General features: G+C 51.3%; 4 protein-coding genes across 4 annotated transcripts; 1 reads left to right on the top strand and 3 right to left on the bottom strand.

Annotated features, from left to right (window-relative positions):
• Positions 1-1,015: 1,015 nt before the first annotated feature.
• A1O1_06440 (uncharacterized protein) lies at positions 1,016-1,656 on the top strand (the record flags this gene model as incomplete). The annotated part of the gene is made up of 2 exons (XM_007727319.1): positions 1,016-1,187; positions 1,244-1,656. 2 exons carry the CDS (start codon positions 1,016-1,018, stop codon positions 1,654-1,656), a joined length of 585 nt encoding a protein of 194 aa, XP_007725509.1.
• A 1,514-nt stretch (positions 1,657-3,170) lies between these two features.
• On the bottom strand, positions 3,171-4,430 carry A1O1_06439 (uncharacterized protein; the record flags this gene model as incomplete). The annotated part of the gene is made up of 1 exon (XM_007727318.1): positions 3,171-4,430. One exon carries the CDS (start codon positions 4,428-4,430, stop codon positions 3,171-3,173), a length of 1,260 nt encoding a protein of 419 aa, XP_007725508.1.
• A 2,179-nt stretch (positions 4,431-6,609) lies between these two features.
• A1O1_06438 (ubiquitin conjugation factor E4 B) lies at positions 6,610-10,174 on the bottom strand (the record flags this gene model as incomplete). The annotated part of the gene is made up of 3 exons (XM_007727317.1): positions 6,610-6,827; positions 6,897-10,098; positions 10,145-10,174. 3 exons carry the CDS (start codon positions 10,172-10,174, stop codon positions 6,610-6,612), a joined length of 3,450 nt encoding a protein of 1,149 aa, XP_007725507.1.
• Positions 10,175-10,584: 410 nt separating this feature from the next.
• A1O1_06437 (uncharacterized protein) lies at positions 10,585-11,740 on the bottom strand (the record flags this gene model as incomplete). The annotated part of the gene is made up of 3 exons (XM_007727316.1): positions 10,585-11,132; positions 11,185-11,418; positions 11,470-11,740. The coding sequence occupies 3 exons, from the start codon at positions 11,738-11,740 to the stop codon at positions 10,585-10,587; spliced, it is 1,053 nt and encodes a 350-aa protein (XP_007725506.1).
• Between the last annotated feature and the right edge of the window lie 302 nt (positions 11,741-12,042).

The raw sequence follows: 12,042 nt of genomic DNA, 5'->3' as shown, positions 1-12,042 counted from the left end.
GTGTGGAAAGAGCACATGCGCCGAGGATTATCAAGCTTCTCCAAGCCCTTCAAGCCTACTCGATTTATGCATATCGTCGCCCAAGAAGATGGCTACGCTGCAGATCGGCAAGGAAGTCGATTCCGTCTTAGCAGGGACGATACGCTAGATGGATCCTGAGTGGTCGAGGACCCTTTGGCCTCACGACGATGGGCAAGACCAAAGAACCACCCCCGGAGTATGATGTCGGGTTGTCCCCTCTATGGGCTGCTTAGGCTTGTGTTTGACAGACTTGAGGCGCTTCAACCTCTCCTACGATCTACCTCCAGGCCGAAAATCCGCGCTGTCTGCGTCATAAGGACCCCTAGACGAAACCACTCACCACTCGGCAACCCGGGGCTACTTGGGCGACGACAAATGCGGCATAGGAGGCGTTTAGCCTGGTCAAGCACTCTGCGGAAAATGCCTCTTGTACGGCTCACGAGTGGGTTCCAGACCCCGGCCAGGGTCCAGATCATTACGCAAAAGAGCTGACTAGCTGCCAACCAGGCTGACTACTCATGCCGGAGGACGGGCCTGTCTGTCACCCTCGCTCACCGTGAGCGGATCAACCGGAGGCCCGCAAAATAAATCTGCCATCATTCTGACAACGCAGCGCGTCACTTCGTCACAAGGACACGAGCAGGACAGGAAACGAATATGCCTCATTGGTCATCTCTTCCAATAATGGATAGAATATCTGTTTGAGATCCGCCCATTTCGAATATACGCATTTGTAACTAACCGTTGCTCACCGAATATAACATTTCCATTTCCTCCATTCCCACTCTCGTCTGTTCCATTCTCTTACCTCCTTGGAAACTTATTCATCATTATCTTGTCTTCGGTGTGACGTCAAACTCGAAACTCGCGGACGCTGATACTGTTCGCGAGACCCACCTAGCACATCACTCCAAGAACGAATCGCGATCGATATTAGGCCACTTTCTCTTCAGACACTCGCAGGCTTTGCATCGCGGTTTGCTATCTACCAACAATGGCCGTCATATGGGGCCTCGATCTGAGGGACATGAAATGGGGGAAATTCAAGAGCTCGTACATGTTTGGCAACAAGGATTACCATCTACGACGCACCAAGTTTGTGGTCTACCAGATCGCAATGATATTCTGCGTCGTCTCCGAGTCTGTCGGCACTGCCGCTCTATCTGGTGAGCCTTTCAGCTGCGATCGTTTGTTGTGACATGGTGCTAATGCTCGGTTATAGACTATGTGGACCAACAAGAGAGAATCGAGAGTTTACATTCTTCCGCGAGCGTGCACAACGACGACTTCGTCGGGATTGCCTCTTACAACATCTTCGTGGGGATCGCTGTCGCCACGATCTTCGGCGCGGCCTTCTTCTTCGACCTGTTCTTCCCGGAGCGCTACGAACCCCCGAGAATTCGCTGGGCATGGAAGATCAGTGCCGTAGTGGTCACCATTATGACATTGGCGGACGCATTGGCTTTGACCGTGATTGTGGCCACGGGCAATGCCTGGGTCTCGGCCGATACTGAAGATGCCCGAATGATTGCAGAAGAGAAGCTCAACCCTCCACTGGTATACCGACACAATGCCCGCGCCATTGCCAGTGTGGTCTTCCTGTGGCTCGGACTGTGCGGGACAATTGCTAGGTGAGTTGATCATTCCTGCTGATCATTGAATGCAGGCCTAGGCTAACGTCGTCTGCTTCCAGCTGTATCGTCATGTGGCTTTATTACCAACATCTTGAGATATTCGGACCGAAGTCCCGTACCGCAAGAATGCGCGACGAAGGCGACAAGGGCATTATAGTCCCCGAGCCTGCGGTTTGAAATGCATGTCGCCCAGCGAAAAATATTGTACAACAGCAGGATCGAGAGTCGCCGATACAAAGATATGACCGGTGATGAAGCATTGTACATTTACGGAATGTGGGTTTGGCGACAAAACGATACGTACCGCACCATCGGCCCTTCGACCTTGCCATTTACTGGCAGCAGATGCGGTTACGCATATCTGCACCCTATTGGGAATAATCAAGAAGAGTCTGCCCTCCAAAGCAGATGGAGGCCACCGCCCTCACGCATCAAGTCTACAGGGACGCCGAGCTCCATGCACGAATGCCTGTCGAGTACAGAGCTGGCCCTTCTTTGACACCTTCGGTGCAACACATGTGGCTGCACATGGATCACCACGTCTCGAGCAGTCTTCGATCTGCGTCGAGTCACTGGGATCTGAGGATATATCGAGATTGGCAGGGAATTACATTTGGGACATTGTCAGCCAGGTGCTAGGAATTTCATGGGATTTATAGATATGCCATTGCTACACAGCGGGAGTTCTGGGTATATATCTGCCAGGAGTTTTGGGGATATCTTGGGACACATTGGATGATTTTTGTTATATGCTATACCCGGACAGTACCTATTGCGATGCTTTTTCTACAGATACCCTCGTTAAGAATGGAATTCATGGTTCACTTATTGTCTCTGCTTCAGATTGTTTACTCTAGTTCCTCACCACAGCTTACAATCGTACTCGGAGACGCCATCGAAACGGCGACGGTTCTCCTGTATTCTCACACCCGAAGCCGATGTCTGGCCACACAATCATGATTAGCATCTGCTATTACACTCCAGTTGAAAATGAAATGCCAACCTGTGTTTGAACAGCTGCCGCTGCGTACCGGTCATCTCTGCTTGCGCTGATATTATGTGTCTCCCTAGAAATCCCGAACTTGTTCAGCTCACGGTGGTCTCTTCCGGGCTTTGTCGTTGCGAAGCAAACACAGAACCACGGTAGAGACAAAGATGGGTGATTTGAACGAACTTGCACAGTGGAAGTAAGTCGCAGCAAAATCGGTGTATCATACATGTTTGGACAAGCCACCAACCGTAGTGTTGATAGCCTGACGGCGTCTCTCTGCTATCGACGATGTACATGGATCGTAGACACATACATAATGCATGCCCAATTGGGCCATGCAAGGCTGTCAACCCCCTGAAATATTCATACAAAGCACACACAACCCAAGTTGGAATTGGAGTTGACGTTGCCGCACGCCCTCCCCCCAAGGCTCTCCCAGCTGTCTCAACAACCTGATGGTGCTGCCATCATTGTTGCCATCACGGTCGCCACCATCGCCAAACGGTAAACCAAAGAGGCAACCCTCAAGGATCCGGGGACGCCGCCGCACCCTTCGCCTTCTTGGCCTCTTTGGCTTGCACGGTCTTTGGTCTATGGCCGTCCCGCTCCCGGGCTGCCTGCCACTCCCGCAGGTTGTTCATGCAGATCTGATTTGTCGGCTTGGGGAGATCTGCTGTCTCTGGCGCATGCAGCATGGTTCCGCGGAATACTGTGTCGTTGTCACCCTTGCCTGTCCAGGTTGGGGGGTTGAGGCTGACGGAAGTATCAAGAGTGAAGCCGTCTCGCTGGGCACCGTGGCGCTGGTGGGCAGTGAAGTCTCGTCTCTCTCTCTTTGCAGCGCCGCAGCGGTCGCAGACAAAGACCCAGGGGTTTGCTGGCTTGTCTGCTTTCTTTTGTCTCTTTGTTGCGGGAGTGGTGGTGCATGAGTCTGGGTCGGATGGGTCTTGATCTTCATCTTCATCTTCAGATCCGTCTTCGCCTTCACCCTCACCTTCGGCTTCACCTTCAACTTCATCTTCATATTGATATGCTGGGCCGGTACCAGCATCATCACCAGCGAGATTGTCGTCATTGAAGAGAAAGTCAAAATCGTCCTGCAACTGCTGGTCAAGGAAGGTCGAGGGAGGAGGCACAGGTCCCGTCTGCTGGGGATAGGCCTGGCCGCCAGATCCTGACGAGTGCGCGTTCTCTTGACCAGCGGCGGTGATGTCTTGTGCCAACTGGGGAGGCGGGACACCGACCACCGGCTGGCCGTAACTTGAGGTGCCGGCCAGCCCCCCGGTGGCGCCCAGTCCTTGTTGGCCAATACCCTGATTGAAAGCGACGTTGAAATTGTTACCGGTAGTTATACCACTGGGAGCGGAGCCGAGTTGTGGTTGAGTGTTGCGGAAACCAGTGACACCAGTGACACCCAGCCCTTGATTCACCTGCCCCATGGTGCCGGTACCAATATTACCTGCGATTCCGGGTCCGAAATTCGGGACAGTGACATTGATACGGATGATACCAAGTGCTTGTGCCAACTCTTCTATGCCAACTATCTCAAACTGGAAGTTAAAGGGCAGATTCGCTGCTCGAAAGAGGTTTTCCAGAGCCATGCGCATCAACAATTCTCTTCCAGACCGCTGGTAGTATTGAACATGAATGATTATCTGTCGACGCTGGTACGGATTCAACGGAGAGCCTCGGCTTAGATCGCCCATCATGTCGCAGATGTCCTCGAAGAAGTGTTGGCGGTAGCGGTTCTCGGTCTGGAGTTGACCTTGGAGTATTATTCTCTCCATGATGTTGGCAGATCGATGGCGTCGATGAGGTGCGGTTGGAGAAGGAGGGTATGGAGATCGGCTGAGGCTTGAGGTTGGATCTGCCACGGAATCAAAATCAGTCAGTGAATACGATCTCGACTTGAAGGATTCTCTACCACGCGTGGGATCACAAGAAGTGTCGGATCACTTACACGATGTGGTTCGAGTCTCTGAGATATGCAGTTCGAGTCTGTGAGATATCTTCTTCGAGTTTCTGAAAGCTGAGCACAAAGTCGATGAGATTGTATGGAGTGATGGGATGAGATGAGATTCGGAAACAATACAGAGCAGAGAAGAGTTCGAGTACGAGAAGAGATTTAATAGTAGCCATCACAATACTGTTGGCCAAGCAATCTCACCGCGTAAGCTATGCCATAATAGACGGTCTGTCTTCACTACAGATCCGCTGTGAATTTGCTTGCATGCAGAATGACCTTTCTGGGACTGGAAAAGTGAAGGAGTGGCGCGGGAATGTTTTCCCGAATCTTGAATTCACACGTTCTACAATAGCCACAATGTCGGTGATGGTCATGCAAAGCCAGTAAAACAAGGTCAACAGGAACAACCATAGACCTCATCTACTGGAAGAACAATAGAAACACGCTCGTCTATAGATGTCTCTATGGAACACAAGTGGGTCGATTTGCATTCTGGGGACAGTTTGTACCGAATCCGGAAACACGCTAACGCTTTCAGGAAATCGACGGAAAGGACCCAGCAGACGAGGCTGAGATTCTGCTATTGACATAAACACACGATCCGGAGAGCCTGTGACACTACCAAGCTTGATAAGAGAAATACAACAGTTCCAAATGGCAAGAGTTGGAGATGGGATATACTGTTGTCCCGATATGAGAATTGGTCGTGTTCGTGAAAGCATGGACAAGTTATCGGGAAAGACGGAGGCGCAGGCAACAAGGCATGAAAGAGCAGGGGAATGGGGATGGCATAGAATGCAGATGTTTGGCAAGACTCCCAAGACTCCTCCAGTAAAAAGCAAAAGCTTCAGAGCAAGGAATGATGGATTTGGATCGAGATCGAGATTGAGATGCTACACGTCCCGAGCCCAAGCCTATTGATTGCACAGGCAACCCCGACAGCTGCCGTCCACTTCTGCCCACCGTCCACTACATCTTGGAGAGTGTGTGCTGGGAAATATGGGATTCCAACGAACAATAGTAGTAAGGAGCAGAACAGTGAAACTCCACAAGCAACAAAGGCAGGTGCGTCAGTCAATATAGGGAGTCTACTCTTAGTTTCTTCCTCTGATGCTCTCTTCTTTCATCGTTCAGGATATTCCGTTGGTACTTCGGTCGGCACTGTACCCAAGAATCGTCTTACGTGTTAACAGACCGCTGCACGTCCTACAGAAGACGATTCAAACATATTATGGAACTTGTACAACGTCTCTCGCAACGTCAAGACACATGTAATACCACTTAGGTCGCCACTATGCCGAAGTTGCACTCCAGGTGAGAAGAGGACAGCGTACAGTTCGGGCGTGATGCTAATCAGGCAACAGACCCAACACCGGTCGGAATCTCCTCATATACATCAGATAAGAGGTGTTCTTCGGGTCCTCGTCGCCGTCATGCACAAGTGAGTGCTCCGGGTATGGCCAAGTTGTCATGTAATTCACGGAGCAAAATGTGTCAACGACAGGCGATTTTGAAAAAGGAGGGCGACAAGGATACACCGGATTCTACAAGACGCTCGCGATAGGGGACGACGAAAGAATATGCATCATCCACAAAAGACAGAACAGGTCTATATAAACTGTAGGTGTCGCGACATCTTTGTCCATCGTTATGTATCTGTATGACTTCGAGGTCTACACTATATGTATGCAATCCAACGCGCCATGTTTGAGGCAGAGCTGGTCATCGCACTTGTACACCATCCGGTATATAAAGCCCGATGTCTCCGAATTAGAACATCGCTACAACACCGAGTCTCCCTAAATGCCGGCACCTGAAGCCGACAGATACGAAGTCTGAATACTAGTATTGGATCGTGCAGGGTGCCATGTTGGGCACTGCTCTATCGCTCACCATTGACCGACCTCGCAGCATTCCGGTGGTAGGATCGCATAAGTCTGCATAGCCGACAGACCTCGTAGATCTCATAGATCCCATGGGCGGTGTGCCTCTTCCGCTCCTCAAGGAGAGGTGTCCATGGGCTCATTATCCGCATTGCCACCGGCTTGAGACGTGTCCATGGGCTCACCATCTGCATTGCCACCGGCTTGAGACGTGTCCATGGGCTCACCATCCGCATTGCCACCGGCTTCCGTCTTCATGGTTTCCACAAAGTCTTTACGACGGTTGCCAATCTTCTCTTCCTTGAACTTTTCAATTGCCTCTTTGACATCCGTAGCTGCAGGACAAGAGCATAGATTAGCAAGCTGAAATAGACGGGAGTAGAGAGAGAAGGATCAAGACATACCAGGAATCACATCTTCAATCTTGAGAGGCATCCGATTAAAGGGGTCATGAGGATCACTCAACAAGTGGCTGCGGATCGTGCTGCGATCGATCACGATCTTGCTCACAGGCAACCGCACCGGATCTTCCATGAGTGTGTACATCAAGGGATCGAGGAACTCGTCAGGAATCTCGCCCAGATCTGCATCCGCAGCTTCATCCTCTTCTCGAGCCTTGGCCACCTTTTCCATGAACTGGCTCCATTTGGCGAGCTCCTCTGGAGACTTCAAGCCGTATTTACGCAGGATGTTTCCCGCAGCAGCAAAGTTGTCCGGTTTGTAGGACCTGCCATCACGAGCCACGGCAAGGATGAAATTCTCTCGGTCGCTGAGGTTCAGGTAGACATCGACAAGTTCGCTGAGGAGTGTTCTCGGATTGAAGTTGTACTCCTGTAAATTGCCAACCTTGAGGGACGAGCTCTTGGTGCCGACCATCGCATCCAAGTTGTAGTCAAGCATGTCTGCCAGTCGTTGAACGATTTCGGGCATGGTGAAGGCATCGCCCAGGGTTTCGGTGAACAGTTTCAGATTGTCGACGGTTTCGTTCGTCAACTGCATGTATGACTTCGCCTTTCCCTTGGCCGCCTCCAATGCCTCTTCTTTCTCCTGTCGTTGTTGTTCGTTCAATGTGGTCCCGGCCAGGGAGAGCTCTTTCGACAGGTCGTAGATCGTGTGGAAAGCGGTGAAGGACTCGTCCAGAACAAATGTCACATCGTTCAACAACAGATTCACAAATCGCACGAAAAACTCCATGTTGACCTTGGCCTCGTTGAGAAGGTTTTCTCTGTAAACGGGGTTCGGCCAAATACACTTTATGATCTGGAAGATCTCAAACCGAACGTTGAATTTGTCGAAAAATTGACCGTGGCCACCCATGAACTCCGCTTCAATGAAGAACTTCATCAAAGAATGCAGTAAATATTTCGCAGCAAAGGGCAAACTGTTGTATTGGTCTGCCAGAATTCCCCTGCCCCCTTGACGCCAGGACCACGTGCCCCGGAACAGAATCGTGACCAGAGAAGCTTTCAGGTAGGGATTCTTGATGTATTCTGAATTTCGTAGGAAGGTGACGCAAAGCATAATCAGCTCATCCGACTGAGTTGACGAAATGACCTGTGGCATGTTGTACATGATAAACCCGAAATTGCCGCTGATAACGTCCAAGAAGTATTCCGGGAGATTCTTGAAAGCCTCGGGCTGTTCGTCAGGGAGTGGCAGGGTGAGTTCCTCCTTGGGAAACTGGCGGTGTGGGGACACTTGTCGCAGTAACCAGACAGTCACAAATCGCATGAATTGCATTGACCGAGTCTGAGCAAGCTCGTCAAGCAGAACCCCTTGAACAGCGTACTTGTAGGACAGCCCTTTATCGTGTTGATCCTTGTACTTCTTAAGTGCATTCTCGAACATCCGCAGCTGCGCTGGATTGTTGATATATTTGTGCCGCTCGGTCTCGAATTGTTCGATCTGCTTGGCCATGTGCTTGAGTTCCCGATCCATGTCCTTCAGCATGTTGCGGGCAGCCTCACTGCCATAATGATGAGCAGCGACTGTGAGGAAGAACAACTCTGATATGAAGTTATTTGTTCCTTCAAGTTGATCCTTGTAGTAAGCGTCTGAACTCTCCTGGTCCGAGTTGATCTTCGTTTCGTCTTTGATGTCGACCCGGGGATGTCGTCGCAGATAGTCGATGTCGACACGGTCTATTTTCGAAAACTGGGCATCGATGAAAGGCTCGCAGAGTTGATCTAGGCAGGTATTGACGTTGATCATGAACCCGTCGCTTGACACTGTCGTCTTGTCGATTCGCATGGCTCTTCGCTTGTGGTTCGAATTCACCACGAGGGCGAACCAATCCAAGACTCGCTCTCTCGACTCGGGCGATGCGCGGACCAAGGTATTGACGATGTCAAATAGTTCAGTCTGATGCGCGCGCAAAGCCATCTGCAGAGACTGTTGTGCGCTCCTAATTCGACCTGGATCCATCGTCTTTGGCCCGGTAAAGTATTGTTTGGTGACTTCGGCTTGAAGGGGTGAGATCTGAAAGTAAGGACCAAGCAGGGTGGCAACTTCTAGTTGTGCTGCTGGAACAGACTTGTCGACGAACATCGGAGATTTGGTGATCGCAACGGCCAGAGGTTTGTATCTGATAAGATGTCGCAACATGGCAGTATACCGTCGATAGTCACTGTCCATTGTCAACTTGGAGAGTCGCCGACTCAGTGTTTCCACGGCTGCAATGAAAACCTCCCTGACGGAGTCGTCCTCCTCAAACCGTGTCACAATCTCCGAAAGGAAATCATGACAAACACCTCGATCCTCGTCCGGATCGAAAAGAAGGTGATCTGCGAGTGCAGAGACTCCATCGTACTCCGCACCAAAAATGTCTGGGTTGGTGACGGACAGTAGACACCAGTTCATGCACAGTCTCCTTGCTTCCGATACTATCGTCCACTTTCTGTTTTCAGGCGATCGATCTTTGATAGCCTTACTCAACCTGGTGATTCTCTTCCAGCATCCAAAGAGCCAGTCGTGGGGAGTGATCTTGCCCAAGTTTGCACCAGCTTCCATGATGGCTTGTTCGAGCAGGTCGGTGTTCAACAGTAGGGGTTTCTCTTCAGCCTCCAGCTCTTCCTTCAATTGGGATATGGGATACAGAGTCTGGCCATGCATGTCTTTGGTTTGTCCAGTATCGAAACTGAGACGAAAGATGCTTCTCAATGTGCGATCCTCCCACTGTTCGATGGTTTCACTTTGCCTAGAACTCGGCCGCTCTAGGCTGATGGAGTCTCGCTTTTGGACGTCGGCGGCAGGGTTGATCGTTATTTGCATCGAAGGCGCAGGAGAGGGGGCGTAAGAGATATCGGCGGAGGGTGCGGGCGACTCAGGATGTGTCTGATCCCAGGTTGAATGTGAAGTGACTTTAGAGAGGCTGCTGGTTGATGGGATAGGCGAATCTATCCGCAGGGGCGTCGCCGGAGTACTCTCTTGAGGAGTCGCGGGCTGGACTGATGGCGTCGACTCTGAACCATTCGTAGCTGAGTTTGTTTGGGCTGGGCCATCTTGACCAGGACGGTCGGGCTGTGAGCCATCTTGTTCTGAGGCAGCGGACTCTTGCGAGGGCGGGAGTTGCGACTGTTGCAACTTCGCCAGTCTCTTATTGCGGATCTGGTCGCTGTTAGATAATTTCGATCACTGAGGATATACCACGCACCTTTTCGGCGTCCAGCGATGGCTCCGACATTGTTGTAGGTAGGTAGCTAAGTCGGTGGGTTGTAGAGATGACAAATGTGAACGACGAGTCTAGGATGAAGTTGGTCGAAGACGGTTCTTGGGGTCGAAGATCGGAGATACGCAGCCTGACCTCCGCCTGCGATTAATTCACTATGCTTGGTAGCGCCACTCCAGGTTCCTGAGGCGCCAGTGAGGTAACTCAGCCTCGCCGCTAAATACTATGCACGGTGGAACCATACAGAAACGCATTATTAAACGGCGTCGGTCAATACTACATATTCCTTCATTCACTTTACAGTTACACTCTGAGTATTGAAAATGTACGCTGGCCCTCCGTTGTTGGGATGCTTCATAACGCCGCCAACACCGAACGATGATGCAATCAAAGGGCCGTCAAAGCACAGAATGTTCAAGATCTGCTCATGGCCGCCGGCTGATCTTCATCTCATCCAGTCTTCGGCACCCAGGCATAGGCATATTCCTCGCCCTCCTCAGTCGATCTTCGTCCGTAAAGAAGAAACCTGTGGCATCATTGATCTCTTGTCGTTGCCGATGCACTTCGTTGTCACACTGGTACTTCAGACTTGACACATAGTCTACCTCCGCCTTTTGGTCCAGGGAATTAAGTTGCCTCGATGTCAGCGCTTGGACTTCCGCAGGGTTGACGAAATAGTCGACCTTGTACCTGGGTGTAACACGATGCATGGTATGTGGTGGGACAGGAGCGTCGTAGCGAATCTGAGGCCCGGGGCTGGCTGAGCCGGAGAACAATGAGGAAAGTAATGGTAGAATAAAAAGCAGCAATAGCGGCAAAAGTTGAAGCAGGGCAGACAACCCGCCGGAAGGAGTCTCTGCGCTTGCGTCTCTCGGCCTTCGTCTTGGTGTTGCACCTCCCATGCGATGGACTGTAAACCCGGGGCCTCCTCCCATGTTAAACATAAACTGAGGGCCACCGAAACCGCCGCCACCTGATGCAGTTAGCGAACTCGTCTCATACGTTTGCTCTCGCCCATGTCTTACCGAAATTAAAGCCCTGGCCCATACCTCCCCCAAAGAACCTGTTGAACAATTCTTCTGGAGATATCTCGTCCTCATATGAAGGGCCGCGGCCAGGCGATCTCGCAAAACCGCTGAAGGGACTAGCTCCGGCGGCCGCACTGCTACTCGAGAAGCGATTGTCTGGATCGCCGCCGAACTGATCATATCTCGACTTCTTGTCCGCATCTGATAATACCTGGAACGCCCGTGACACCACTGTTTTGTCAACACTACGCCCACTGAGATATCAGATAGATGTATACTGACTCTTGAATGCCTCATCGGCGCCCTCATGTCCGTTCTTATCAGGATGTGTCAAGAGACTTAATTTTCTGTATGCTTTTTTTATTTCTCCATCGCTCGCCGTCTTCTCGATCGCAAGGATCTCGTAGAAAGCCGTCGGGCTGCATTTTCGTATTCGAATCACCTCAGCCTTTTGCTGAGGTGTGTACTTTCTGTCTTGGTTGCCTTGATTGTGTTCGCGGGACTTTGCTGAGCCGTTTGCCCTGGCGTCCGAGCCCGAAGCCGATGCGGACATGCCGCGGTTGAAGGATGGTGTATGGCTTTGGAAGTAGAATCAGATGCGTTGATTGTAAGGCGCAATCACGGGCAGTTCTCGAGAGCGACAACAATAGCATTCGATGGAGTTGTTCAGCCAGGCAGCCGACTGGTGGAAGCGGGTGAGGTGGTCAAAGGGAGAGAAATACGTAGTACCATGCCGCACTAGCTGGTGGGTTGGCTTCGAGCGCCCATTGTCGCAGCCACGCCCGGGCTGGCGCTCTTTTGCTATAGGCTCTTTCCAGCACCTGAGGTACCGCTTGGGCTCTCAGAACCGATGAC

Source organism: Capronia coronata (assembly GCF_000585585.1).
Source record: "Capronia coronata CBS 617.96 chromosome Unknown acBCG-supercont1.5, whole genome shotgun sequence".
Lineage (NCBI taxonomy): Eukaryota > Fungi > Ascomycota > Eurotiomycetes > Chaetothyriales > Herpotrichiellaceae > Capronia > Capronia coronata.
This window is presented reverse-complemented; position numbering and strand designations above follow the sequence as displayed.